Here is a 27,607-nt window from a genome sequence, read left to right on the forward strand (position 1 = left end):
TTTACCATGAAACAAACCAGATGAAAACCAAGCCTTCATTAGGAAGGCTTAGCACAGGCTGTGACAGATTATGTTGTGACCAAGTCAGGAGGTTTTCATTAGCTTGCACACTGCTCTGTGCCCAGCATGGACTTAGGTGCTCCGGGATCATATAGAGGGAGTTGGAAAGGGAGCATGACCTCTCTTCCTTCCAGGAGGCAGACTGACATTCAGGAAACTGAAAGAATCCTATGTAAGGTGAGTGTGGGATTCATGCTGAATTGTGTGGGACAGGTATGAGAAGGTTCAAAAGGACACAAACATCCATGTGAGCTGAGCCCCTTGAGAGCAAGAGCCCCAGCAGGCTCATTTTGGTATCTCCAGCATTGTGAATTTGTCATACAAAGTAGGGGTTTAATTGATAAATTTCAAATAAAGTTCAACTCTATATTTTTATTTACCCATAATTTCAATCCTACCCATTTTTTTCCCCTTTTAATTCCATTTATTTGTCAGAAAGAGAGAGCACAAGCAAGGGGAGTGGCAGGTAGAGGGGAGAAGTGGGCTCCCCACTGAGCAAGGAGCTGTGCATGGGATCCTGGGATCAAGACCTGAGCCAAAGACAGTCGCAGATGCTTAACCAACTGAGCCACAGGGCAGCCCAGTTCTACCCAATTTTATACTTGCTGTCTCTGCCTACACACTTAGAATATACACCTAAATTAAAGCGCCTCAAAACACCAATGAGGTTTCTAAACAGTCACACTCAGACACGCACAAACACACGCATTCACGTATAAACTCTCATTGATACTCATTTTTATTCTTGTCTCTCTTGATCTCGTGCTCACTTTTTCTCACTCCAGAACTGTTTCCAGAAGTTGGAGAAAGAGTTGAGTAGCACCTAGTTTTTCCAAGCCTTCACCTACCAGTTCACAAAAGCACAAGAATGAAGAATTAGAACAGTGGAGGACGAAGACAAGAGCATGATGATGGGGGAGAGAAGAGAAAGATTAGGAGAGAAAGAAAACCAGAAAAATCAAGCTTCCTATTGTGAGTAGGGAATTAATTGTAAATGATGATACTTTTACCCTAACAAGGAGAAGGAGGATGGCTCCCAGATTTTATAGCAGGGTGAGTGTCTTGCAAAGACTGACTGCTTTGGGCTTATTGACTTGTGGAGAAGCAGAAAAAAGGAAGTACACTCACATCTCCATTCTGTCATAAATTCCAGTGACTCATAGTTCTTGAATAGTTTAGTTTCTAGCATATATACTTAGATTTTGTATAGGTCTTTCCCACTGAGCCAACTCTCGTATAAAATGAGATGAGTAGTACTTTTTTGGGAAAAGAGTCGATTACTTAGTGAATGCAGATGCCTTCTGTGGTGATTGATTTTATGGGTCAGGTTCAGTGGGCCATGGTATATTTGATCAAACATTATTCTGGATGTTTCTGGAAGGGTGTTTTTGGATGAGACTTAACATTTAAATTGGTAGATCGACAAGTAATCTGCGACAAAGGAGGCAGGAATAGACAACAAAGAAAAAACAGTCTCTTCAATAAGCGCTGCTGGGAAAACTGGACAGCTACATGCAAAAGAATGAAACTGGACCACTTTCTAACACCATACATACACATGCAGTCACATACACACATACTTTAAAATGGATTAAAGACCTAAATGTGAGACCTGAAACCATAAAACCCTAGAAGAGAACACAGGCAGTAATTTTTTTGGCATTGGCAGTAGCGACATTTTTCTAGATATGATTCTTAAAAAGCAAAAGTAAAAAACAAACTATTGGGGACTATATCAAATAAAAAGCTTTTACACAGGAAAGGTAACCATCAACAAGATGAAAAGGAAACCATCAACAAGACAAAAAAGGCCACCTACTGAATGGGAGAAGAGATTTGCAAATGATATATTCTTAAGGGGTTAACATTCAAAAGATATAAAGAATTTAAACAACTTAACATATTAAAAAATGGGTTACAGGGGCGCCTGGGTGGCTCAGTGGGTTAAAGCCTCTGCCTTTGGCTCAGGTCATGATCCCAGGATTCTGGGATCGAGCCCCACATCCGGCTCTCTGCTCAGCAGGGAGCCTGCTTCCCCCTCTCTCTGCCTGCCTCTCCGCCTACTTGTGATCTCTCTCTGTCAAATAAATAAATAAAATCTTAAAAAAAAAACATGGGCTGCAAATGACATGTCAGATAAAGGGTTGGAATCCAAAAATCTATAAAGAACTCATCAAACTCAATACCCAAAACCCAAATAATCCAGTTAAGAAACGGGCCAAGGACAAGAATAAACGTTTTTCCAAAGCAGACATCCAGAAGGCTAACAGCCACATGAAAATATGCTCAGTGTTATTCATCAGAGTGACAACCAGAGCAATACAAATCAAAACCATAATGAGGTACTACCTCAGAGTTATCAGAATTGCTAATATTAAGAAGTCAGGGAACAAAGATGTCGGTGAGGCTGCAGAAATAACATATGATCCAGTAATTCTAATACTGGGTATTTACCCAAAGAAAGCAAAAACACTAATTTGAAAGATATCTGCACCCCAATGTTTATTGCAGCATTATTTATAATAGCTAAGATATGGGTGCAACCTAAGTGTCCAATGATAGAGGAATGAATAAAAAAGATGTGGTATAAAGCTATACATATATAATTACTCAGCCATTAAAAAAGAATGAGATCTTGCCATTTGCAACAACTTGGATGGACTTAGAGGATATCAAGCTAAGTGAAATAAGTCAGACTGAGAAAGACAAATACGATATGATCTCACTCATATGTGGAACCTAAAAAACAAAATAAATGAATAAACTAAGAGCAGAATCAGACCTATAAATACAGAAACAGATGGTTGCCAGAGGGAAGGTGACGGGTGGATGGGCAAAATGATGAGGGGGAGTGGGAGATACAGGTTTCCAGTTATGGAATGAACAGGTCATGGAAATAAAAGGCACGGCCTAGGGAATACAGTCAATGATATTGTAATAGTGCTGTATGGTGACGGACGGCAGCTGCACTTGCAGTGAGCATAGTATGACATACGGAGATGCTGACTCACTATGCTGTACAGCGTAAGTAACACTGTGTGTTGACTATTCAAATAAAAAAAAGTTTTTTAAGTGGCACGAATGGACAATAAAATTTGAATACTTACAACATATATAATACTTTTTGTTTGCTTATTTATTTTTGAATATATTCATCTAATATCTGGTTAATATAAAACAATATTCCTCCCAAAATTTTTTTTAAAGATTTTTTTTATTTTTTCAGTAATGTGTACACCCAGAGTGGGGCCTGAACTCACAACCCCAAGATCAAGAGGTGCATGTTCCCCTCGCAGAGCCAGCCAGGTGCAACCAACCCCCTCAAAATTTAATTTAAAAAAACTGACTAAGCAGACTGCCCTCTATAATGAGAGTGGTCTCATCCAATCAACTGAAAGCCTGAAGATAGAAAAAGGTGGCTAACCTCTCCTGAGCAAAAGGGTGTTCTCCAGCACAGACTTCAGGATCCATTTGCAACACTGACTCTTCCTGGTTTCTCCAGCAGACTGTCTTTCCACTTGTGCGCATGCACACACACAGTTCTGTTTCTCTGGAAAACCTTGACAAATACAGCATTCTCTATGCTGATAAACAAACTTGAGATGCAGCAAACGTGTTCATGCCTTTCTCCAATCAGCCCCATAACTGAGAAGGTGAGAGTCCAGCCTGGTCCAGATGTGAGCTCTGTTCTTTCTTAGCTGTCTGCCCTGGAGAGTTCACCTAAACTTGAGAAACAATCGCCCAGGAGACAAGAACAGTGCCAACCCCTTGTATATTAGTTTTCTATGACTGCCGTAATAAATTACCACACACTCAATGCTTAAAACAACATAAATTTATTCTCCTACAGTTCTGGGGGTCAGAAGTCTCAAATCAAGATATCAGCCGTACTTCTGGAGGCTTCAGGGGAGGAGGTCTCTTGCTTTTCTCAGCTTCTAGAGGCTGCTTATGTTCTTTGGATCACAATGCCTTCCTTGTATCATTCCAAACTCTTGTTTCCACTGCCACATCCCTGTTACTCTTCTGATCTCCTGCTTCTCTTATAAGTATCCACACAATTACATTGGGCCCACCCAGGTAACCCAGGATAATCTTCCCACACAATACTCTTAGTTTAATTAAAGTCTCTTAGTTTAATGCAAAGTCTCTTTTGACATCTAAGGTAACATTCACTGGTTCTGGGATTGGGCTGTGGCTATCTTTGGGGTGGGAGGTAAGACATTATTTGGCCCACCACACCTTGATACCAGAGGTCACTGGTTACAGATGAAAGGTTAGATGTGGGGGGAGGGTGATTCTGAGATTTCAGCATTGGGATTTGAAATTTGGTCTTTTTGGAAAAGTACTCAAGTATTCAGTGAATGCAGAAAGTTGCAACAAAGAAATGCTTTCTTGGCTGCTAAAGAGACAAATACATGTTTGTACTGTATTTTTCTTTAAAAAATGAAAATTCTTCTAGAGACATCATAAAGATTCTTCCATCTTAAAAAAGAAATATTAAATGATTTTTAAAGGACAGTATTCAGATCTATGTACACAAATCTGTGGGGACTCTTCGCCTGGCAGCTTTACCAAGTACTTTGTTCAGTTTCCTTTAAGTTACCTTTATCAGGAATTTGAACTTTTTTTTAAATAAAGATTTAGTTATTTGCCAGAGAGACAGAGAGAGAGAGAGAGTGTGTGTGTGAGAGAGAGAGAGGGAGCATTGCACAAGACCAGGGTGTGGGGTAGTGAGACAAGCAGACTTCCTGCTGAGCAAGGAACCCAGTGCAGGACTCTATCCCTGGACCTCTGGGATCATGACCTGAGCTGAAGGCAGATGCTTAACCGACTGAACCACCCAGGCATCCCAGGAATTCAAACATCTTAAGATGGACCCTGAAAAGCTCCCTCAACACATGTGATTCAAGTATTATAAATACATGTCATCATTTGCATTCCAGAATATGTCATCCCAATATAAGTTTGAGACTTGTTTTGTGCCCTTAAATGATGAATACAACTTTTGAGAGAATCAGTAACTTTCAGGGCTTCCCTCTTGGCTACATGAATAACTTCAGGGAAACCTCTGGCCTTTCTTTTTGGTGAATTGCTGTATTGTGCGTGTTCCAGACACTCCACAATCTTTGCTTGGTATATTCTTAGCAAAGAAAACTTAACTTTGAAACCATAGAAACTGAATAAATCAGTTTTCAAAAATCATCCTGATGGCTCAATTCGATGTTCAACAATTGTTAAAAAGTCTATAATTTCAACCAGGCAATGAAGACTCACGGTCTGAGCCTGATTGAGGTTAAAGGATTCATCTAATTTTGAGGACCCCAGGCTTACATTACTCTTAATGATGGCACTCTCTCCTAGGCATTCACCTACCTCCAGGTACATAGCCTTTAAATAAATACCCGAGACTTGGTTTAGAACTCAAGGATGATTTATCTTCTCCATTCTAAGGACATTTTACTATACATAACTATGCCTTTTCCTCTTCCTCCTCCTCTTCCTCCCTGTCTTCCTCCTCTTCTTCACTGTGAATCTCTCATTATTTACCTATCTGGGATTGTACTTGGTCGGTCAATCCAGTTCCCCCTAATGAAATATCTCAGTCATTTTGAGCCTAGTCACAAATCTTTGGCTCTGTTAGTTACTTCACTGTCCATTTCTTTGTTTTCTGCTTTTCTTCTTAAAACTTGACTTTATTGCTGGGTGAAGAACATTTTCCTGTCTTTCAGCATCAAGTGAATTGCCATCATGGAAAAGAAGGCCAACCATGTCACTGCTCCTGTCACTGTGTAGGCAAGACCTAAGAAAAGGTTACTGCCTCCACTCCATGTCAAGGTGGAAAGAACAACTGATTTTTCTCCTCTAAACCTGGTTACTGGAAAATCTAAGACAAGAAGACCTGTTAAGGATTATTTCAACACTTCTCAGCTCTACCACTGTATATCCTAAATATATTAGGCTGAACCATATAAAATTGTTGTGTTTGTAGGTTTAAAAAATGGTTGAATATTGAACTTCATGTTGTCTAATCTTTACCAATGTTGTATCTTCCTGGAATGAAATTAAGCAAAAACAAGCTTTCTCTCTACATAGTTGTAATCTATAAAAGAGATTCTGACACAAATAGATCAGACTGACTTACAGACAACTAAAAAAATGGACAAATATATTTAATTTCCTTTGGCAGACCCAAGGAAATGAAAAGAATACAGATGTGCTTTACAGCAAACCTAAATTTTTGTTTGTGAATCAGGAGACCCAGGGTAGTCCTTCATAACTAAAGTTTGAATTCCTACCTTGTAGAAAATTCTTCAAAATTAGTGAAGAATAAAAATAATGAGATAGATGGCAAAACATTTTTGGTGGGAAAGCTAAAGGTGGTGCATTCATTTGGGTTTTGAAAAGGCAAACATCCCTCATTGCTGGGGAGAATATGTTTGAAGTGGGTTTGCTATCGTTAGCATTTGAATGATGTCATTTTGATTATGCATGTGGCCTGAGGTTTTTAAACATCTGGTGCCTTTTGTAAACCAAACTAATAAACAAATAAAGGCTTCTCATAGCAACGGCACAGAACTGCAGCATTTCCCAGCAAAGCTCTTAAAAGGCCTCGAATCACTTGGCAACATGCGATTTAAAGGCACAAGGAAACTGGTTAGGAAACAAGTTCTCTCTCTCGTTCTTTTCCATCAAAATCCCTCACTGTCACCAGGTCCCTGCATGCCACCTTGACCCAGCTGTGTGTTTTCTCTTCTTTCAGTTCCATTAAGAAGGTCTTTTTCTCAGACACAGAACATCTTTTTCCCCTTAGGAGTGGCATAGGTGTCTGCTGCAGCTATGATTTAGTCCTTCTGCTTGCGTGGCAGCAAGGCCGTGAGGCAGGCTGGGTACTACTCACACCAGGGCTCTGCTTGGGAGGTGCAAGTGTAGGGCTGAAGCTCAGGGTCCAGGTTCTGCCTGCAAGATTTAGACTCAAGAGTCATCAGCATTAAAATAGGACTGTGAATGAAGTCACTCAAGAAGAGCTTGACTCCAGAGAAGAAACAGTGTCTCCTCTGTTTGGAACATGGAGTCCCTTATGTTTCCCTCAACTCAAAACCCCTGGGCATGCATGGTGAGGACAGCAGTAAACGATGGGCTTCTTTCTTCCTGTTTTGTGACGGTAACTCTACCTGCTTTACTGATACGGGAATCATAGACAAAGTTGGGATCAGAAGGTCTAATTTGGGAGACCACTGTCAAGCACCTTTCAATCTCAAATTGGGGGGCGGTGGCTTGCTGAAATCCTATTAAAAAGGTAATATTCTATGGTTTACTCTTAGATCTGTATGTATAAGGCTGCATAAGAGAAACAGGTCTGTGGCGTTCATTTTTATTTAGGGAGAAATGAAAATGAAGGAACTGAAGGCAAACCATACTCATCAGTGAACAAAAAGGAGGCAACAAGCTGAGAAGCAGAGAGGGTATCACATCAGTGGTGCATCTCTGACTGAGGAATGTCTCCCCACACCCTCCACCTCCCTGTCCCCACCTGGTCAGAATGGAGATGTCCCACACTCTAGGATAGGAAAAAAAAACGTGGAGTGGGGAACTAGAGCTCATATAGTCATTCACTTCTTCTAAACGATTTCTCATTCAAGCTCCCCGAGATGTAAAGAAACTACTAAGGCGGTAGACAGTTTTGTGGTAAGATCCTCTGGCCTGCTGGGAGTCCCATGAACAACTCCTACTCAGTGGCCCTGAGATTGTGTATAAATATATAATTTTTTTTAAAGATAATGTTTGGCTCTCATTTTGAAGTTAAATCTTTTTGTCTTTAAGTCAAGAGTTACATTTGTACTTTTGAATTAAGTGAAAACATTCAGAATCCCACATTAAAGCCTGTGTCTCCTAACTTGGACCTTATGTCCTTAACCAAGGCACTGACTCCTACCAGCTGGCTCGGTATCAAAGACAGAAGAACACAGTGTTTTCAGAGCAGAACTTAGAGCACACATCACGTGGGATGGATGGACTGCACCTGCATCTTGAGTCCAGGGCTCCCTTGGTCTATACTTTTGTTTAGATTAAAAGGTTCTACAGTGTCTCTCAATTTTCATTATTTTTAGCATATATTCTAAATTTACTGCTTACCAAATCACTCTCTCTCATTTCCCTGGTCTTCTACCTTATCCCATCCCTCTCTGTTACACATCTCTAGGTCCACTGTATTTAATCTTTTGGGGGAATAGAAATAGTCCTTCCTTATTTACCTATCCCTACTTACCTGATAGTGCTATTAACTGTTATTCCTAAAAAAAATTTCTTTTAAAAGTACATATTTGATTATATATAAAGTGGAGACTAACAGTTCTATGGTGACAAGTGACAGCACTACCAATTAGAGAACTATATATTTCTTCTTTGTATACACAGATTAGATTGTAGAATCGAAAAGTACAAAACAAAATAATTCAACAACTAGTACCTAGACCAATGCTGATTTTTCTTGATCTTCAGGAAGAAGAGTGGTATAAAAGGATACTATATGTAATGTTAAAACTATAGTTACCAGCAGGCAAGCCTTCAGTAAAGTACTGTATGCGATTGAGTCGACGGTACAGTTTTTTGAAAGTGGGAAAGGCGGCTGCCCGCATCCACACAATGAAGTCATCATTGAGGAAGCCATTGTTTTCTGGATCCTCTTGATCTAGTTCATAGACAGGCTTCGCCCAGGATGGAGGCTTTGTGGTCCCTGTGGGAAGAAATCACTGACATGTTTGACAGAAATCATCTACACCCTTCAGTTTTCCTTAGAATAGAGAGGATGAAATAGTTTTGCTTTCTTGAGAAAAGAGAAGTAATAATTAAGACTTTAAAAAAAGTGTGTATGTATAAGCTACCTAAGTATGCAAACTTTAAAAAATAGTGGATTATAAAAACTCTAAGGAAATGTAGGGGAAATAGTGATGATTTGTCATAGGGTTACAATAGAACAGAATATCAAATTATATGTCTATTATTTGTTCAACTACATTAAATGCATATAAAGCACTGAAAAAATAGACCAAAAGGATAATAGTGGTTATATTCAGGGATAGCATCACAGGGACTGTCGTCATTTTCTTTAGCTTCACTAGCAATTTAAAGACAGGAAATTAAAACAAGATGTGATCATTTCATCTAAAGCTTGGGTAACAGGTGAAGAAAACAAATGACAACAACTGATGATGCAGCGGAACGAGGAACTCTTGCTCAGAGCAGATAATGTGCAGACTGAAAACATCACTGGCAATCTAGGAATATGCATCAGAAATTTCAATATATTTTGCATATGTTTTGGCCTAGAAATTCTACTTCTAGAAATTTATTCTAAGGAAATAATCATGTATGTGCATGAAGACTCTGTTAAATAGATATTTTCTGCTGCAAAGTGCTTAGAGCTCAAAGCTGGAAGTAAAGAGGATGAACTGATAAAGAGAAGGCAGAGAACAAAGATGTTACGAGCCTGTTTTTTTTTTCCCAAAGATTTTATTTATTTATTTGACAGAGAGAAGGAGATCACAAGTAGGCAGAGAGGCAGGCAGATACTGAGGGGGAAACAGGCTCCCTGCCAAGCAGAAAGCCCAACGTGGGGCTCGATCCCAGGACCCTGCGAGCATGACCTGAGCCAAAGGCAGTGGCTTAACCCACTGAACCACCCAGGTGTCCCAATTACAAGCCTGTTCTAAAGCCAGGAGGCCTAGTAGATTTGGGTGTTGTAGGACTGTTGGAAGCACAGGATGGAAGGCCAGTGCCAGGAAATGAGTCTGTTGAGTTTACTCTCCTTCTCATACTTCCCACTTTAGCATGGTGGGCTTGTCTGTCTCTTCCACTATACAGCATGCTCCTCACTATAGTGTCCTTTTTTCACTGGCATTTAGTCTAGTGCCTGGCACAGAGCAGGCATTCAACAAATGCTTGCTAAAGGAAAGAGTGACAGAAGATAATAAAATCCATATTGAATTTTAAAGAATTAGTCAATAAGAGAAAATTGCTTAATGAACTTTTTCATTCTAGAAAATTGGTTCTAGTAATTGCAGAATCCAAATGCAAAAGAGGAAACCACTCTTTCTCAACTCGATTGACTAAACTGTTTTCTTTTAAAAGAAACCTGTCCTGTTTTCTAAGCACGGGACTTGTAAAAGCAAGTGCTCAGTTTGGTTCTACTAATCTGCTTAAGTATGTTTGTACACTTAAAACTTCCTCTGGAAAAAATTCCTTTGCTGAAGAAACTTCCTCTGCAAATATTGTGGAGCTCAACTATTTTGGGCCCTTCCCAAAATTTCAATCATTGTTGCTAGAAGAATTTTGATGAAAACTGAAATTGCCTCTGGTACCTCCACCGTGGACCTCACCCTGTCATGAGCTCATGTCCCAAGGTAATATGTCCTATAAGAAACTGACCTTCATCACCCAGGGAGCTTGTTAAAAATGTAACTTTAAGCATGCTTTTCCTTACCAACCCCTGATCCCAGTTCATCCCATTTCCAGAGAGTATGAGAAGTGTGATCTAAGAGGCACCAACTTGCTTCCTTTTCCAAGTTGGGTCATTCGTATTTATCCATTTATTCAACAACAAGCATTTCTGGATTGGTCACTATGTATCAAGCACCAGGGATAAAAAACTTCCTAATTTCCTCAAGGAATTCACAGGCTGAAGAGGGATGACAAGTATTCAAATAGATAATTACAGGATAATGTGGTAACTCTTACAGTAAAGGTAAAAACGAAGTGGAGCAGGAGATGAGAGAACACCAAAGACTCTTTGTGTTGCAGGCCAAGGTTATGTGGCAAGACAAAATAAGAGAATGTTGCCAAGTTCCTTTCAAAAACTAGGGATTCAATTATAGATACAGTGATCATACGTGCCAGTTGTCTAAGATAGTCCAGCATATGTCTTTTGTCTGTTATCCCACCTGACTTAGCATTTATCCCAAACAAATAATGTACATATAATTTCATCCTTCCACCTTCCAGCCATTGTCTTAGCTAATAGTGTGCGAAATACCCATGTGCAGTGAATGGAATGCTTACTTTAACATGTGATTAATGAAAGATAACCAGAGATCCTTTCAATCAAAACATAGTATATTCCTGTGACGCCTCCCAGCTGCTTGACACTCCAGCTAGTTAGGTCATGGCCTCTGTGTTGACCAATGAGACACACGAAGCTGCCAGCCTACAACTCAGTGGGATCAGTGGAAAATTATAGGTTATGTTATACACACATGACATAGTGTGGGAGATAGATGCTGAATGTCTTGCTGGGTGTACATTTGAACCCTGTTGCAACTGTGGTTTTATCATTTATTATAGGGTACAAATGTATAACTATTTTATTGTTTGGTATCAGTTTTTATTTGCTAGGAAGTCCTTTTAGCTGTAAAGAGCTAAAAAATAAAACATGTATGTTTAATGTAAAATTAAGTACAGTTTCTTGAGAAAGTTGATGAATGTGAAACTTGCAGTGCTGGTTGACAATTACCACACAAAGGAACCATTGTGATGTCAATGACCAACTGAAAATTAAAAGACATGAGTCTCTTGAAAAACATCAACATCTACTTCAGAGGTGTGGTTATTTTTAGAAGTATATCCTACAATGCTTTGCCTCAGGTAGCTACAGAAGGTCCATTTCTTTGTCATTATGTAAGCATGACTTTTCATTTAGATCAACTGAGCTTCCCTTTAGTTTTTTTTTTGGTGGGGGGCTAAACAAAGGAAAGCTTTAATGTGTTGCCTCCATTTGTTCTTTAGTATAAAAAGAACTTTGTACACAAATAAATGAGTCCAGTTTCACATCAGTGTCTTCAAATGCTTCAAAATAGAAAAATCAGTTAATTAATATAATTGTTTGGATTTTTTGGTGTGACTTTTCATGCAATCACAGCAAAGCTTTTTGATACTCAATCTTGAAAGATTAAAAATTCTAACATTATAATAAATATTGCTATAAATTCAGCTAAAAAAATGAAAAATCAAGTGTAAGTTTTTGGTTTTGCGGTGACAGCATAAACACAAATTTGGTGGAGCACAACATCAGAATAAAGATAATGGTCTTGATAAATCGAGAAATGTACAGATCAATGTACTTTAACTTGGTTGTGGTAGATACATAATGTGTCACTATATCCGAACAAGCTACAGTATTTTACTAATTAAAAGAAGAGCTGAGGTTGTGCAAATTAAATATTTTTGTATATTCACAGAGAAACTGAACTGTAAAATTTTTACAATAAGATGGATGATAATTAAAAGAAACACTTCAGGATGGTAGTATATGTGGTCCATCTTTGCTACGCATCATCAACCAGAAATGCTTGAGCCTTTGAAGAACTAGTTTGTATATGAAATGATGTGTCCTATAATTATCCTAAATTTTTTTGGTAAATGAGCCTCTAACTTTGGGTTGAATTTTAGTCAAAGTAATTTAAAGATTTTAAATGAAGTATCCAAAATATGGAATGCCAAAAAACTTAGTTTTTGATTTAGTGAATTGTAATTATTGAAAGACAGTTTTGCAAACAAGAAGATATTAAAATTTACCCCCATGAAAACAATGGAATAACTGAACATGTTATATAATGAGAGTTCAAAATGTGGACCAATTTAATTTTTAATTCTACAATTATACTTCACAATGTTTCAATTCAGGTAAAAGCTCTTTTCATGGAGCTCCTATTTTTAACTGGATTAAATTTTTTCTTTAGGGTGCCTGGGTGGTTCATTTGGTTAAGTGCCTGCCTTCGGCTCAGCTCCTAGAGTCCTGGGATTGAGTCCCACATCAGGGTCCCTGCTCAGTTGGGAGTCTTCTTCTCCCTCTCTGTCTTCCCCTCACCCTTGCTCATGCTCTCTCTCTTTCTCTCGCTCAGTCTCTCTCAAATAAATAAATAAAATTGTCAAAAATTTTTCTCTACCAGAATGAAACGATATTAAGATTTTATAGCATCTAAATTTAGGAACACACTTAGAAAGATAAGAGATAGAAAAAAATGTGAGGTAAAAAGACAGTGCCTATGAAAATATTTAGGTTATAATACTAGCATATTTCAATATAAAAAAATGAAAATGAAAATATCCTCCATTTAGTAAAATTGGCTATTAGCATAATAGGTACCTCAGCACCTATAGCTACCTTCTCAGTTAAGAAAATAATTAGAGTTAAAAGAGAAGAATCAATTAAAAGGGCCAACAGTATCAAATTGATTAACCATAAAGTTTTTTTTTTTTAAAAGATTTTATTTACTTATTTGACAGACAGAGATCACAGGTAGGCAGAGAGGCAGGCAGAGAGAGAGGAAGGGAAGCAGGCCCCCTGCCAAGCAGAGAGCCGGACGTGGGACTCGATCCCTGGACCCCGAGATCACGACCTGAGCCGAAGGCAGCGGCTTAACCCACTGAGCCACCCAGGCGCCCCAACCATAAAGTTTAACTTCAAAAAAGACTGCAGATAATTCTGTAAAATAATTAAAAATATTTTAATAAATTTTAAAAAATAATAAAAAGAATAAACTCATTAGAAAAATACAGGGGCATGTAATGAAGACAAATATGGCCAAGAAACTGATTAAAATTATGTGACTGTATATCCAGAATAGTAATTCTGCTTAGGTTATCTTTTAATGTTTTAATAATAAAGTCATTTTTTTAGTTGGCTTAGTATACACAGATATGTTATTTTAATTTTTGAAATAGTTGCCTTTTAAAGTAGTTTGTAAGGGCGCCTGGGTGGCTCAGTGGGTTAAAGCCTCTGCCTTCAGCTGAGGTCATGATCCCAGGGTCCTGGGATTGAGCCCTGCATCAGGCTCTCTGCTCAGTGGGGAGCCTGCTTCCTCCTCTCTCTCTGCCTGCCTCTCTGCCTACTTGTGATCTGTCTGTCAAATAAACAAATAAAAATCTTTAAAAATAAATAAATAAATAAATAAATAAAGTAGTTTGTAATGGAATTATTGTATAGGTTCATCAATATGGTAATGTCAATTTACTGATTAATAAATTCAAATTTAAAATAAATATATAACTTTAGTTTTTCTAGTGCTCCCTTTTCACTCTCAAAAGTGCACGAGTTTAGACAACAAATTACATGGTCACCCTAATTACAAATAAAGCAACAATTTTCTTAAAACATTGCTTTTTTCCTAATGTCAACTGAAAGGAACCAGGGCACCCATCATTTCATGTTTCTGATAGGTACGTGATGGAGATGTCCACAGGGAGGGGAAGTCAGAGCAAAGGGGAAGTCAGCAAAAAAAGTAAAGAAGGAGGTATCTTAAACATTTCCTCACACATAAAAACTTGAGAAAAGAAGATTTAGCTAATATATGGGTCTTACCTGCAAATGCGATAGAAAGATTTTTGGATCTTGGATTCTGAAATTTGACATACTTATCTGTCCACCATGTAATTCCACTTCTTAGCATTGGGACTTCAATAGGTATAGAGGAATTCAGGTTGTATGAAAGAATAATGGTATCTGTAAGGAAATTAAAAACTGTGCTAGAGATGCAAGCAAGCATTTTTGCTCCACTTCAAAGTACAAAACCAGACACAGCTGAAAAGTAAACTAGGGTTTTAGCTCAGTGCTAAACATGCCTACATGTAATAGATGTTGGAATTAGAAAACTATTCTCTTTCTTGCCAAGGCCCCAATTATTGGAAAATACTCTAAAGCTCCATTGAGCTCATGTTCCCTAACTACTTCAGATCTCTGGTAAGGGAGAAGTTATTTGCAAATGAAATACGATAAGTCAGTGGATAGTGTATACACAATTTCTTTTCTTTTCTTTTTTCTTATTTTGAAATGCTACTCAGTTGCAGAGGTGATCTTCTGGACATTTAGGTTATTACTGCTTATGAAAAGGCACACCATGGAGACAGGAAAAGTCACCTACCATTGAATATGCTGTTGGCAATAGCACCACAAGGAGCGATTGGAGTCCCATCATGGGACCTGCTAAATGGAGCACAGGTTCCAACATCCTGGAAGCAAGATGATACAGTAAAAAGAAATGCTTTGGTAAACTCTCTTAGAATGTTAAAAGTGAGAACACTGGCAATGTAAATTAACCCACACTAATAACAAGATTGTGGACTGCTACCTGTTTTTCCCAGATTTCTGGCTGATGTAGACTAGGAAATTTTTGAGTTTTGGAGGTTTTGTGTGTATGTGTGTGTGTGTGTGTATGTTCATGTGTCTGTGTGTTGTGTATATTTTTTTCCTTATTAACAATATATAACATACCAAATACATCTGCAGGAAGGGACTTACTTTGTGGGCTCAGCTAAATATCACACTAAGGCTACACCCAGAATATATTATTAAATCTTTTTTTTATTGAAGTGTAATTCACATTCTGAAAATGATACAAATTGTAGTGAGTCTATATATTAGGTGACTTATCACAGGGGATCCATCCACCTAACTACCACAATAGATTTTTAAAAGAGTGGTGGCCAAAAAAAAAATCATCTGATTATCACTTTCATATAATAATCTCATTATGGAAAAGGTTTCCTTCTAGGGTTTTTGTTGTTGTTGTTGTTTGTTTGTTTGTTTGTTTTTGCTAGCATGCTGAGTATCATTTATCAAGAATAAAAATTTATACTTCTAAGAGTGAAAGGGTATTTAATTAAACCAAAGGCTCTTACTCAATCAAGTAGAGCTTGATTTCCTTAATTTCCTTAACCTTGGGTGGAGTGAAGTCCCGAATTACAGGAAGGACAATGGTAGATATACAGGGAACTGGACTGAGACCAAACACTCAAGGTTACTATCAAAATGGCTGGTGCATGAAAGGATAAGCATTTAATTGGACAAGATTCGTACTACTGTTCTGAAGAGGGAAACTACTCCTCTCATTAGCAGATATATAGAATACCCAGCCCATTCATTTTATGCAAAAATGAAATGAACATTCTGTTTTATAAAGCTTTAGATTTTTAGTTTATTTTCTGATAACCTCTTTTAGACTTAAAGACCCACCAGGTTTTTGTTGTTTTTGTTTTTTTTGTTAAGTATTTACTAAATTAACTAAAGCCTAACCTTTAAGTCTGTACCCATCAGTTGGCTATTACTTCTGGACAGAATATATCGATAGAGATTCTGATAGAAGCCGTACAGTTTGTAGTACATATAAACATTACCCTGTAAAAGGAGAAAAGCAAGAAGAATTAACTGGAATATTAATAAACATGGACACAATTTTTAGAATAAAAATTATTACAGAAAGAACGGATAGGAACTGGAAGTTTCTTTATATCAAGCAGAAACCCAAGAAATTATTTTTTAAAAATTGGTGTTGGAAAATCCTTGTCTACACAGAATTATTAAAATCACCAAATAACTTATTTCCAATGTTTTTGTAAGGGCTGCTGTGCTTCTGCCGTGAAAAAATCTTAAACCCAGATTTTATATTCTCAATATATAAAATTGATGCTACAGATTCCATTATTTTCTAACAATACCAGGAAAAATGCTTTGCCCAGGGGTTGTGGTAGGCATCAAAGTCAATTATTTCAAACGAAATCCTTGAACATATTTGAAGTTGGGGCCATCCGGGTGCATGTGAAAGGCATGAGATTGCTCCTTGTAGTTTGGCTCTGGGGTCTTTGTCTTTTTATCCCCAGAATCTAGCACAGTACCTGGCACACAGTGCTTGCTCAAGAAATGGTGAACCATTTGTTATGGACCAAAAAAAAAAAAAAGAGGGAATAGAATAATTCATGGATCTGAAAGAAAGGTGATTTTCACCTTGGCAATAAGTCACCCTGTTGCCATGAGAGATGGTCCTTTTCATCTATGCTACCCTATGAGGCTGTCTAGTCATAGGCTACCATCATGCTTACCTTTACGGTGACATAGCAACATTCTCCAGGCAGACTTGATACAGATCTTACTAAACAGCACATATAATGCAAATGGAAATGCCCAATGTGGCTGTTTATAATTAATATATGACCTACCTCCAAAATAATGAAGGCCTGCATCCAAAAAGATGAAGGCCTTTATTAAGTGCTCCCCATATGTTAGCCGTTATATTCCGTGCCAGAAATACAAACGTATTCTTTTATAATCTCTGGGGTCAATTGATTCGCGTATACCATGAAAAACTGGCACTTTGAAAAGGCTTCTGGTCTCCCCCTAAGGACATGTAAGAGGATGAATATGGAAAATGTGAGCTGGTACTCAGGGCAGGCTGGAAATAAAGGCCATGGTAAGTGTGACCATTTACAGAAAACAACAAAGGCTTAAGAACTTAGTCACTTGTAAGAGAAAAGTGTCTGGAATACCAACAAGGGGAGATGTTGGGTCATGACAAAGAGGCAGGCTGCAACATCATAAACAAGAGACCCTGGGTGTGAAGGCATAGCGGGAATGACTGATTACATTTCCTCACCCAACAAGGGAACCTCTACTGCTGACCCATAACTACAGAAAATATGAAACCCACAGAGTGGAATTTACCGTACATTTTCTTGGAGGCTAAAAAGAGAATTTCACTTACCCAAAGTGATACATTCACATAAATTACAAAATAAACAGGCAGAGCACACTCACACCACACCAGGGACAGAAGTGTTTTAATAACCTTTTTTTTTTCAGTGATTCTTTGTCCCAAATTTAGCTTAACAAGGCCTCCCAGAGCATCATCTTTTTTATTGGTCCTAGAGGCACAAGGCACTCTATGGTGTTTCTTCTCTTTAAATTCAGTGGCACTTTTGTGCAGGATTCCTAGTTTAAGGCAGTCTTGTGTGAACTCATTGCCTAGCATGTGTGCTGTGTGCTAACTGGTGAACCGAAGGCTCTGTGGTTGCACTAACTAGTTTGGCTGGATTTTTATGAGAAAGTCTTTGCCTGAAAGGAATGGTTAGCAGCTGGTAACATTTATTTGACTTTAAGGTTTCAAAGTACACAGACAGATGGAAACTGAAACCCTTAAGATTCGATCTTTTGGATTTTTTCTTTAAAAATGTAAGTACTCTGAGCCTCCAACTCTGTCACACCTTGATTTCAGACTTTTGACTTCCAGAACTGTGAGAGATTAGTTTTCTATTGTTTTTAGCACCCCGTGCTTTCCGGCCAAAATTAGGCAACACTAATTTTCTTTTTCAGTTGAAGTATAGTTGATACACAATGTTACATTAGCTTCAGGTGTACTACATAGTGATTTGACAAAGTCTAGACATTCATTATGCTGTGCTAACCACAAGTGTAGGTACTGTCTACACTAACAGTAACTCAGGATGGTGAGTTGAGGAAGGCAAGAAAGGGCATACCTATAAAGAACTAGAATTTTGACCTATAAGGACACACACATAAAACCTCCCTCACTGACTTTATGCAGATATTATTTATAATCCTAGTACAACTCAGTAATTCCCTTATAGTTTATATCTCACTTACTCACAAAATTGCTTAGCCCTAGCCATAATCAATCTGGATGTATTCAGAATATTACTAATGCCAACATGTTTTCATTTGGGATCAAGAGAGAAATAAGAAAAAGGTCACATAAAACCAAAGCTTCCTAGAACATAAAGCCATATAATTTAGCACTTGATCTTTCCTCTGTTCATTTACTCTTCCAACATTTTCTGAGCACCTACTACATAAATATACTGTGTTATGCACTGTGGAGGAAGCAGAGATTCATATGTTCATTCAACAAACATTAATTGAGCACCTACACTGTGCCAGGCATTGTCACAGGTGCTTGGGACACGATAATGAGAGATAGACAATAAACAATACATATCATAGACTATTAATTTATTTGGCAAATTAGAAGGTGATACGTACTACGGAAAAATTGAAATCACAGCAAGTTAACAAGGATCGGGAATAGTACAAGAGTGGGGTGAATAGACAGTTTGTAGTGTGAAATAGGATTGCCACAGTAGGCCTTATTGAAGTGAAGGTTGGACCAAGCCCTGAAGGAGATAGGGCAGTTGGCCAAGTGAATATCCGGTACAGGGGGCAAGGCAAGAGAACACATGACTAGTTGAATGAGTGAGGATTCCAGTGTGGTAGGAGTGGGGTTGGGGGAATAGAATGAAGGTTCAGGTCAGAGAGGAAATAAGAAGCCAAATCATGCAAAGCCTTGAAGGGACTTAAGCTTTTTCACTGAATGGAAAGAGGAGACATTGCAGGGTTTTTTTTCTTTTTTTTTTTTTAAGTTTATTTATTTGTTAGTAATCTACTCTCAGTGTGGGGCTTCAACCCATGTCCCAGAAATCAGGAGTTGCATGCTCTTCCAACTGAGCCAGCTGGGTGCCCCCACTTCAGGGATTTTTGAGTAAAAGAATAACATACGACTTCGACTTTAAAAAGCTCACCCTGGGGGTGCCTGGGTGGCACAGGTGGTTGAGCAGCAGACTCTTGGTTTCTGCTCAGGTCGTGATCTCAGGGTCGTGAGATTGAGCCCTGTGTTGGGCTCTGTGCTTGGTGCAGAATCTGCTTGAGAGTCTCTCTCCCTCTGCCTCTCCCTTCTCTCTCTCTCAAATAAATAAATCAATCTTAAAAAAGAAAAACTCACTCTGGTTGCTATGTTGAGACATGGATAGAAGCAGGGAGACCTGCTAGGAGGCTATTTCAGAAATCTAAGGGAGAGGTGAATATAGCATGGAGCTGGGTGGTAGTGCAAGAAGTGGGAGAAGTGGACAGACCCTGGATATACTTTGAAGGTAGAGCCAACAGGATGGATTGGATGTGAAAGAATAAAAGGAATGACAATGACTACTAGACTGTTGGCCTGAGCACTGGAAGGATGGAGTTGTTTTGTTTTGTTTTAAAGATTTTCTTTACTGATTTGACAGAGAGAGAGAGAGAGAGAGAGAGAGAAAGAGAACACAAGCAGGGGCCACAGGAGAGGGAGAAGCAGGCTTCCCATTAAGCAGGGAGCCCAGTGATGCAGGGCTCGATCCCAGGACCCCAGGATCACGACCTGAGCTGAAAGCAGATGCTCAATGACTGAGCCACCCAGGTGCCCCTAGGACGATGGAGTTGTTTCCAACTGAGATTGAGAAGTCTTTGGATGGACTGGGTTTTTTGGTAGGGGCAGGGAGTGGTGCAGTGGATAAGGGAGAAGTGGAAACCAGGAATTCAGGTTTGGAAATGCTGAGCTTCAGATATCTATTAGATATCCACATGATATTAGGAAGGCAGCTGGACATACAAGTATGGATTGGGAAGAGATGTTTAAGCTAGAGAGATAAAATGGTATTGGCAGTAGATGGCATCTAAAGTCTGGAGGTAGATGACATTTTCAAAAAAAGTGAACACAGTTAGAGAGAAGACTAAAGACTAGGACTAAAGTGCTGCCTATCTCAACGTAAGGAGTTTGGGGTAAACAGGAAGAACAGCAAAGGAACCAAAGAGGCAATCAGGGGCTAGGAGGAAAACCAAGACAGTATAGTATCTTGAAAGCTAAGAGAAGAACGTATGTTGAGGATGAGGGAGTGATCACCTGTGTCCAGTGAGCGACAAGGCACTAAGGTCTGACTGCTGAAACCTGACTGAGTAGATTTAAGAGAGAGTGAGAAGAGAGGAACTACTGCCAAGATAGACAACTCATTTGAGATTTCCTGCTAATGGGAAGTAAGAAATGGACAAATAGCTGGCAGGGAAATTGGGAGAACAGAAGAGTGGTTTGTTTGAAGAGAAGTGAAATAATATGTCTGTAAGCTGGGAATGATTGAGTAGAAAGAAAAGCTGATGATATAGGAGAGGACGGAACTGCTGACTTAAGTCCTTATAAGGGCAAGAAAAGAAGGCATCTCAGGACAGGTGGAGATAAGCCTGCAGATAGGAACAGGGATAGTTGACCTGGTAAAGGAAGGGTGTGGGGAAGGTTGAGCGTGTAGCGCATGCACTTTCGAGTAGGTAGTTGTGGTGCAACATGTAAAGCATGGTCTCTATCCTCAGGGAGGTTCCTATAAGTAGAGGAAGTGAAGCCACAGGATATTATTCTACAACTGATTATAATAAGTTCATCGGAAGAATGGAAATTGCTCCCAGGATATGAATGTGGGCAAATTGTTGCTGGAGAAAGGAGTGAAAAAGGAGGGTCAAGGAATGCCCAGGGATGTTAGGGTTTTCAAACAAGTGGCAGTGAGTGGGGAGACTTTCTAGGCAAAACAATAGCAGAAACAGAGAGAGTCATATTGTGGGAAAGCAAGTTGGTCTGCTGGCTAGAGTACAAGGTCTCCTTCTTCCTCTCTCTTTTTATGAAAAGGTAGCTGGCCCTCAGGTGGTTGAAGAGCAACCTGAAAGAGTGCTTTTTTGGGGGGGGGGCGGGGAGGATGGTGAACTTATGTTGCAAACAACAGCTGGTTTAACGTAGGGGAAGCCAACGGCAAGTAGGTAGCTCTGATACTGGACCAGGAGGCCCGAACTGAGGCCATGCCAAAGAAAACAAAGAGGGCAGGGTGGTTGCAGAGATGGATTGAAGAACAGTGTCCACCCATCAGAGGCTTAGATGAAAAAGGAGTTGGCAGGGTAAAGTCGAAGAGGAAAGTTTGGAGTCTCGGTGATGGGATCTTTACCAGCAAGGGAAGGAAGGAGGGTTTTCCAGGAGATGATGAAGAGTCTCATTTGGGGCCAGCCGAGTCGGAGGTGGAAGCAGGGTCTTGAGGTGGGAAGCTCAAGGGGAACGCTCAGTGGGATGCTCAAGAGAGAGCCTGCCTATACTTAGATTCAGCCCAGGCAGAGTCATCGGAAAGGGAGAGAGGGCGATCGACCAAGTCAGAGAGGAGGACACTGTGGGGGGAGAGGTGTGGAGTCTAGAGGACAGGACAGGATCTTGAGGAGTTGAAGGGAACACAGTTTTTCATTTATTTGGTTGTCTTGACTACCAGGTAAAATCGTGGAGGCTCTGAAAAGATGCCTCTGGGGTCTCCCACTATAGGGACAGTAACTGAGGGATGACCCCAGCTATCACTGCTCTGAAATCATCCTGCGTTTGCACCAAGGCCATGCTGTCCCTGGTGCTCTCAATGGCTGAGCGTGGCAGGGATACTGAGGCAGACTCCGTCAGGGATTCTCTGTTGGCCTTGCCGAAAGTTCCTAAAGAATACACTGGAGTCCAATACCTTTCTCCCTAACTTCCTTCCTTCCTTCTCTGCTTCCCCTTTCTTCACAGGGTCAGAGCTGTGCTGTGATCTAACAGCTCTTCCAGCCTCCTCTGGCTCTCTCCCCATTTTCCCTCACAGGCAGTTCCCCCAGTAAATCTCTTGCATGTCTAATCCTGTCTTGGCAACTGCTTCTCAGAGGACCTGGACTAACATAAGACTTTAATCAGCCCAAGGGCAGGGACTTCTTTTAATACTTCTTTCACATTTCTCACAGTGCCTCACAGCCAGGCCAAGAGTTGCCTTAGGGATTAGGCAATTGCAAATGTAGAATGACTTGAGGAGGTGGGGAAAGGGAGGATGGGGGAGAATCCCAGCAGGTGTGTGACCCCTGAGACTAACCTTGTCCAAGTCACTTAACCTCTCAGCCCATTAATTTTCTCACTATAAAATGGGTGGTTAGGTTCAATGGTCTCCCCTTGTGTTGACATTTGGAATAGAATCTGATTGATATTAAGAATTATGTTACGAAGTGGGGTAGGGTAAAGAGTCTGGAAACTTAGAAACAAAGGAGAAGAATAACATTCCAAAATAAAAAAGTTGGGGGGAGAGTCGTGCATGAACTCGACACTTTGTAAGGTCCCTCACCAGCACTCTGTTTCATTTTTTGTATTTTCGGTTTTGGAAAGCTCTTGGTGGAAATCATGAACTTACTGCCAAGTGTGAAATGGGAATAGATCAGTGTACAGCTAATTGAAGACTCTTGAATTTCACTTACCTGCATTGTCTCTGAAAGGTAAAAGGGAATAGAGCAGGTGCATTCTTTGTCAAAATTAGTGGCATCTTCTCGCAGTTTTGCACAATTTCCACAGATTTTTGTGTATTTAATCTATCAGGCAGGCAAAAGAACAATTATTAATTAAAAATTACATGAGACCCCCCATGGGTGCTGTCTCCACAGGGGGGGAAAAAAAAATTACATGAGTTCATATTTTAAAAATCAAGTCCTGAGTCCACCTATGTCTTCACGCTCTGTGTCAAGGGCATGGACTCTGGGACATGAATGAAGGATAATCTCCACTGCTGGGCACAAAGTGTTTCCGGAGATGCTTGGAAGGAGTGGGCCCTTCTACAGACTTTCATTTTCAGACCTGGCAGTATTTTGCCACTGACCTGGAATTCAGTGTTTCTATTGTACATTTATGCAACTGTTGAGATGTATGCTTGTGTCTCCATCATAAAGAGGTGTCATTAGGAAAGTATTAGACAATGACTCACAAGAACTGGGTCTACAGCCTGAGGCTAATCAGCTTTATGGGGAAGTCACTTCACTGTTTTTCCATTCTATTGTATGGAAAATATTTATACTAATGAATTTTTCTACATAACATCTAGAGGAAGTTATTAAAAAGGACCAAACACAGAAAAAGAAGGGCTTCCAAAATGTAGGGTTATTGATATATGTGGAATAATTCTGATTTTAAAATGTTGTCATATTGTGTTTTTTAAAAGTTAAATTCTGTTTAAAATCGTATTGTGGACTTGTTAAAAAAGGGTGCTGTGTTCCAAACGAGCAAATCCCAAGAGCTCTGGTTAAGAGCCTCAGTTATGTAAAAATATAGCTGGAAGAAGCTTAAGGAAGGAAGGCTCACAGAGGCTGTGCACTTCCCCTTCTGCTCTTTCCTCACTGTGCTGAAGAATAATTAGATTATGGGAATGGGGAAGAGCAGAAAAGCAAGGAAGTGGCCTTCTCCTTGATAAACTGCCAATGGGATGTAGGATTCTTTGGGAGGGAATACTAACAAGAAAGATAGCATTTTTTAATCCTTGCAAACCACTGGGAGTTTTGAAGCCAAAGAGCCAAAGTGTTAGCACTACATTAAAGATTAGCCAAAAAGCTACTTAATTGTATGTAGATCCTTATATTTGTTATTATTTTATATATGTATGTATGTATGTATGTGTTTTTAAGTCATTCTTTAAAAACACAACAAGGCGTGAGCTATTATTTTGGAAAATATTGATGTGCTGTGTGTGAAACTGCATTCTAAATTTTAAAAAGCTTTAAAGAATAGGGCTGTACCATAACTGACCCCATACTAAACTGTGACTGAGGAAACTAGGGTTCAGTTCGGTCAATCTTTGACTTTGATTTAAATATTTAATCTCAGGGCCCACATTTTATTGATCAGCATCATTCTGTCTAGCAATTAATTGATCTGTGAGCTTGCTGTTGTAGTATTCATTCTACTCCATGGATTCCTGTTGGATTTCTATTAATGCAGAATGAGGAAAAAAAATGTGTTTCATGAACAAATGATCAATGAGTAGATGATACCTAAGGTTGTTTTTTTTTTTTTTAAGATTTTATTTATTTATTTACTTATCTACCGATTTGACAGTGAAAGCAGGAACACAAGCAGAAGGAGTGTAGGAGGAAGAAGCAGGCTTCCCGCATAGCAGGGAGCTCCATGTGGGGCTCGATCCCAGGACCCTGGGATGACCACCCCAGCCAAAGGCAGACGCTTAATGACTGAGCCACCCAGTCACCCCTCTAAGGTGTTTTCTAGTTCTAAGTTTTATGTGGCAGCCAAACTACAGAACCAGCCCAAGTGTCCATAGACCGATGCATGGATAAAGAAGAGGTGAGATATAAATATAATGGAATATTACTCAGCCATCAAAAAGAATGGCAGCTTGCCATTTGCAATGATGTGGATAGAGCTCAAAAGTATTTCTTAAAAATTCTATGTATTTATTTATTTATTCATAAAGAGTGAGAGTGGGGGGAGGGACAGAGGAAGAGGGACAGAGAATCTCAAGCATCTCTACTGAGCTCAGAGTCTGATGCAGGGCTTGATTTCACACACCTGTGATCATGATGTGAGTGGAAATCAAGAGTCAGACACTTAACTGACTGAGCCACTCAGGCACCCCTGGAGCTACAGAGTATTATACTAAATGAACTATGTCAGTTAGAGAAAGACAAATACCATATGATTTCACTCATAAGTGGAATTTAAGGAACAAAGCAAATGTGCAAAGGAAAAAAAAAGAAACAAAAAAACAGACTCCTATTAAGAAACTGGTGGTTACCAGAGGGGAGAAGGGCGGAGGGATGGGTGAAATAGGCGACTAAAGATGGAAAAAATAATAAAATCAATAAATATTTATTTATGAGGAAAACATATCTATGATCTACTCTCATGAATGACTTTGTAAACCTATAGCTCTAAAATGACAGGAAAGATCACAATCTGTTTGCTCCTCATAGAAATTTGGAGAGGCAGGAACAATTATTCTTGCTCAAAGGGAACTGGAATAAAGTCACTTCATCCTTGTAGCCCAAGGCAAAGTGAGAAGAGGAAAACCACTTAGAACTCTTCTACTAGGTCTGTGCTTGATCACACCGGCCTGAGGTATGCACTTCATCTTATCACCCAGTATAATGAAATACGTCCATGTGCAAAAGAGGATCTCACTATCACAGTGGTTTCTGGCTTTCTTGTATAAAAGCAACATGTCCTATCCTAAGTGACTAGGAAAAAGGTCAATTTGAAAATATCCTTAACATGATAAAAATCATTCGTGGAAAGCTGTTTGCAGAGTGGCTAGTGAACTGTGGAGTGAGGTTCCCTTCAAATGCACGAGGTGACATCATTTAGCAATGGCTGCCTCTTAATGAAGGCTGCACTTCACAGTGAGTGAGGGTGGATAACTAGAAGGAAAGAAGCAAGGGAAGGGGGGGAGGGAAATCAGAAAGAAAGGTGTTGGTGAAGAAGAAAATAGAAAAAGCAAATGGGATGAGCTGTTTGTGGAAAAGGCAGTTTAATTTTCTCTTGCCATTTTTCATCTGCTATTTGGTGGACCCTGGTCATTTAAATCTCACACTGGAAGACTCAGAAGGACCTAGGGCCATTTAATTCCTGGGGAGATAAACCGCTGAGAGTTGGTAGCAGAAAATATAAGTGGAAAGGCATTAGAGGGGACGCCTGGGTGGCTCAGTTGGTTGGATGACTGCCTTCGGCTCAGGTCATGATCCTGGATTCCCGGGATCGAGTCCCGCATCGGGCTCCCAGCTCCATGGGGAGTCTGCTTCTCTCTCTGACCTTCTCCTCACTCATGTTCTCTCTCACTGTCTCTCTCTCAAATAAATAAAAAAAAAATTTAAAAAAAAAAAAAAAAAAAAAAAAAAAGAAAGGCATTAGAGCAGCGTGGTTTGGTAAGAGGAGTGGGACATGACATGGTGGTTTCCTCTTTAAAGCCCTGTTTGCCCTGATCCATTCTTCCACTAAGTTTGGGCCCATTATGTACTGGGCAGTGTGCAAGGAAGGGGTTGTGGATGCGGTGAACAAGGCAGCCATGGCTGAGCTCTTTGCTCTTACCACACACGGCCTTAACTACTCTATCAGTAGCTCACTGAGGGCAGGAACCAACTCTTACTTATCTTACTCATGTGCAAACTCTCAGTCTCCAGCAGAATTTAGTTAATATTTCTAAGTATCCTTAAGAGGCCAGAAAGATTTGGGTTCTTGGCTTTCCTAGATTAAAATAATGATCTCAGAGGGAGTTCATGTGCAAAGGGAAAGACACAATGCTTGAAAGTGGGACAAAATTGAAGACCTCTTTGTCTCTTTACTTTTTTATCCATATGATTCACAGGCATCTGGCAGTCATTTGACCCTGCCTCTCCTTCTCCTACCTCTAACAATCCTTGGTCAGTTCTCCAGCCAGCTTAAAAAGCTTCTGGGTTTGCCAGGCTCCTGTAAATGATTGGCTGAGCAGACCAGCATGAGAGTGAGTGTACTTAAGAGGAAGTAGGAATGAATAAAGCCAACACACAGGCAGCCACCATCTGCACTAGTTAACTGAAAAAGGAATGTTCTAGTCTCATTTATCGAGGGGCCGTGTTCTCAAACTGACCACTCATTTATAGTCCCCAAACTGAAAATTCTTAGAATCTACATTAACAATGTAAGATGGGACAAACCTCTATTTCCTTGATACTCTTTGCAGACAATATAAGAATGATGCCGACACCAAGGCAGAATACTCCTGTTGCAAAAAAGCCAGAGAGGACTCCAGTGGCTGTGAGCTGTAGCCGGTAGGCAGGCAATTGCTGCTGCTTCAGGGCAGAGTTGTCTGGCAATCGGGACTGACTTTCCTCAGATGTCCTCTTCATTTTGGCCCTGCAGGTGACTGAGGTATACTTTCCAGGCATTTAAAACATTATTACACATAGTGATACTGCATAATGCTCATACAAAATGAAGAATTACATGAAGTTTCCTTTTAGTTGCATCTACTTCCCAGAATTATTCCTTAACAGAACCTGATATTCAGCAGGATATAACACAGCTCTCTTCAATCAGCCATTGGTATATTTTACTTTAGGCTCAAAAAGCGTGTGCTAAATGCCATGCCCAGGAGGAACAGTCCCCAGCAGGGTCTGCACAGA

General features: G+C 39.7%; 1 protein-coding gene across 1 annotated transcript; it reads right to left on the bottom strand.

Moving 5' to 3' along the window:
* Window positions 1–5,575: 5,575 nt before the first annotated feature.
* On the bottom strand, window positions 5,576–27,331 carry LOC132010230 (cell cycle control protein 50C-like). Its single transcript, XM_059388150.1, has 7 exons — window positions 27,140–27,331; window positions 22,928–23,038; window positions 16,124–16,225; window positions 14,973–15,060; window positions 14,414–14,554; window positions 8,585–8,794; window positions 5,576–5,944 (listed from the first exon to the last, which is right to left on the bottom strand). The coding sequence occupies exons 1-7, from the start codon at window positions 27,329–27,331 to the stop codon at window positions 5,754–5,756; spliced, it is 1,035 nt and encodes a 344-aa protein (XP_059244133.1). The 3' UTR covers window positions 5,576–5,753.
* Window positions 27,332–27,607: the final 276 nt, after the last annotated feature.

This window comes from Mustela nigripes, chromosome 2, assembly GCF_022355385.1.
Source record: "Mustela nigripes isolate SB6536 chromosome 2, MUSNIG.SB6536, whole genome shotgun sequence".
NCBI lineage: Eukaryota > Metazoa > Chordata > Mammalia > Carnivora > Mustelidae > Mustela > Mustela nigripes.

Excerpts from the sequence above, each read along its gene's own strand:
- LOC132010230 (XM_059388150.1), bottom strand. The coding sequence starts at position 27,331 with ATGAAGAGGACATCTGAGGAAAGTCAGTCCCGATTGCCAGACAACTCT. Across the intron at positions 23,039-27,139 it reads AGAGTATCAAGGAAATAGAG|ATTAAATACACAAAAATCTG; the intron begins GTTTGTCCCATC and ends CCTGCCTGATAG. Across the intron at positions 14,555-14,972 it reads TGCCAACAGCATATTCAATG|ATACCATTATTCTTTCATAC; the intron begins GTAGGTGACTTT and ends ATTTCCTTACAG.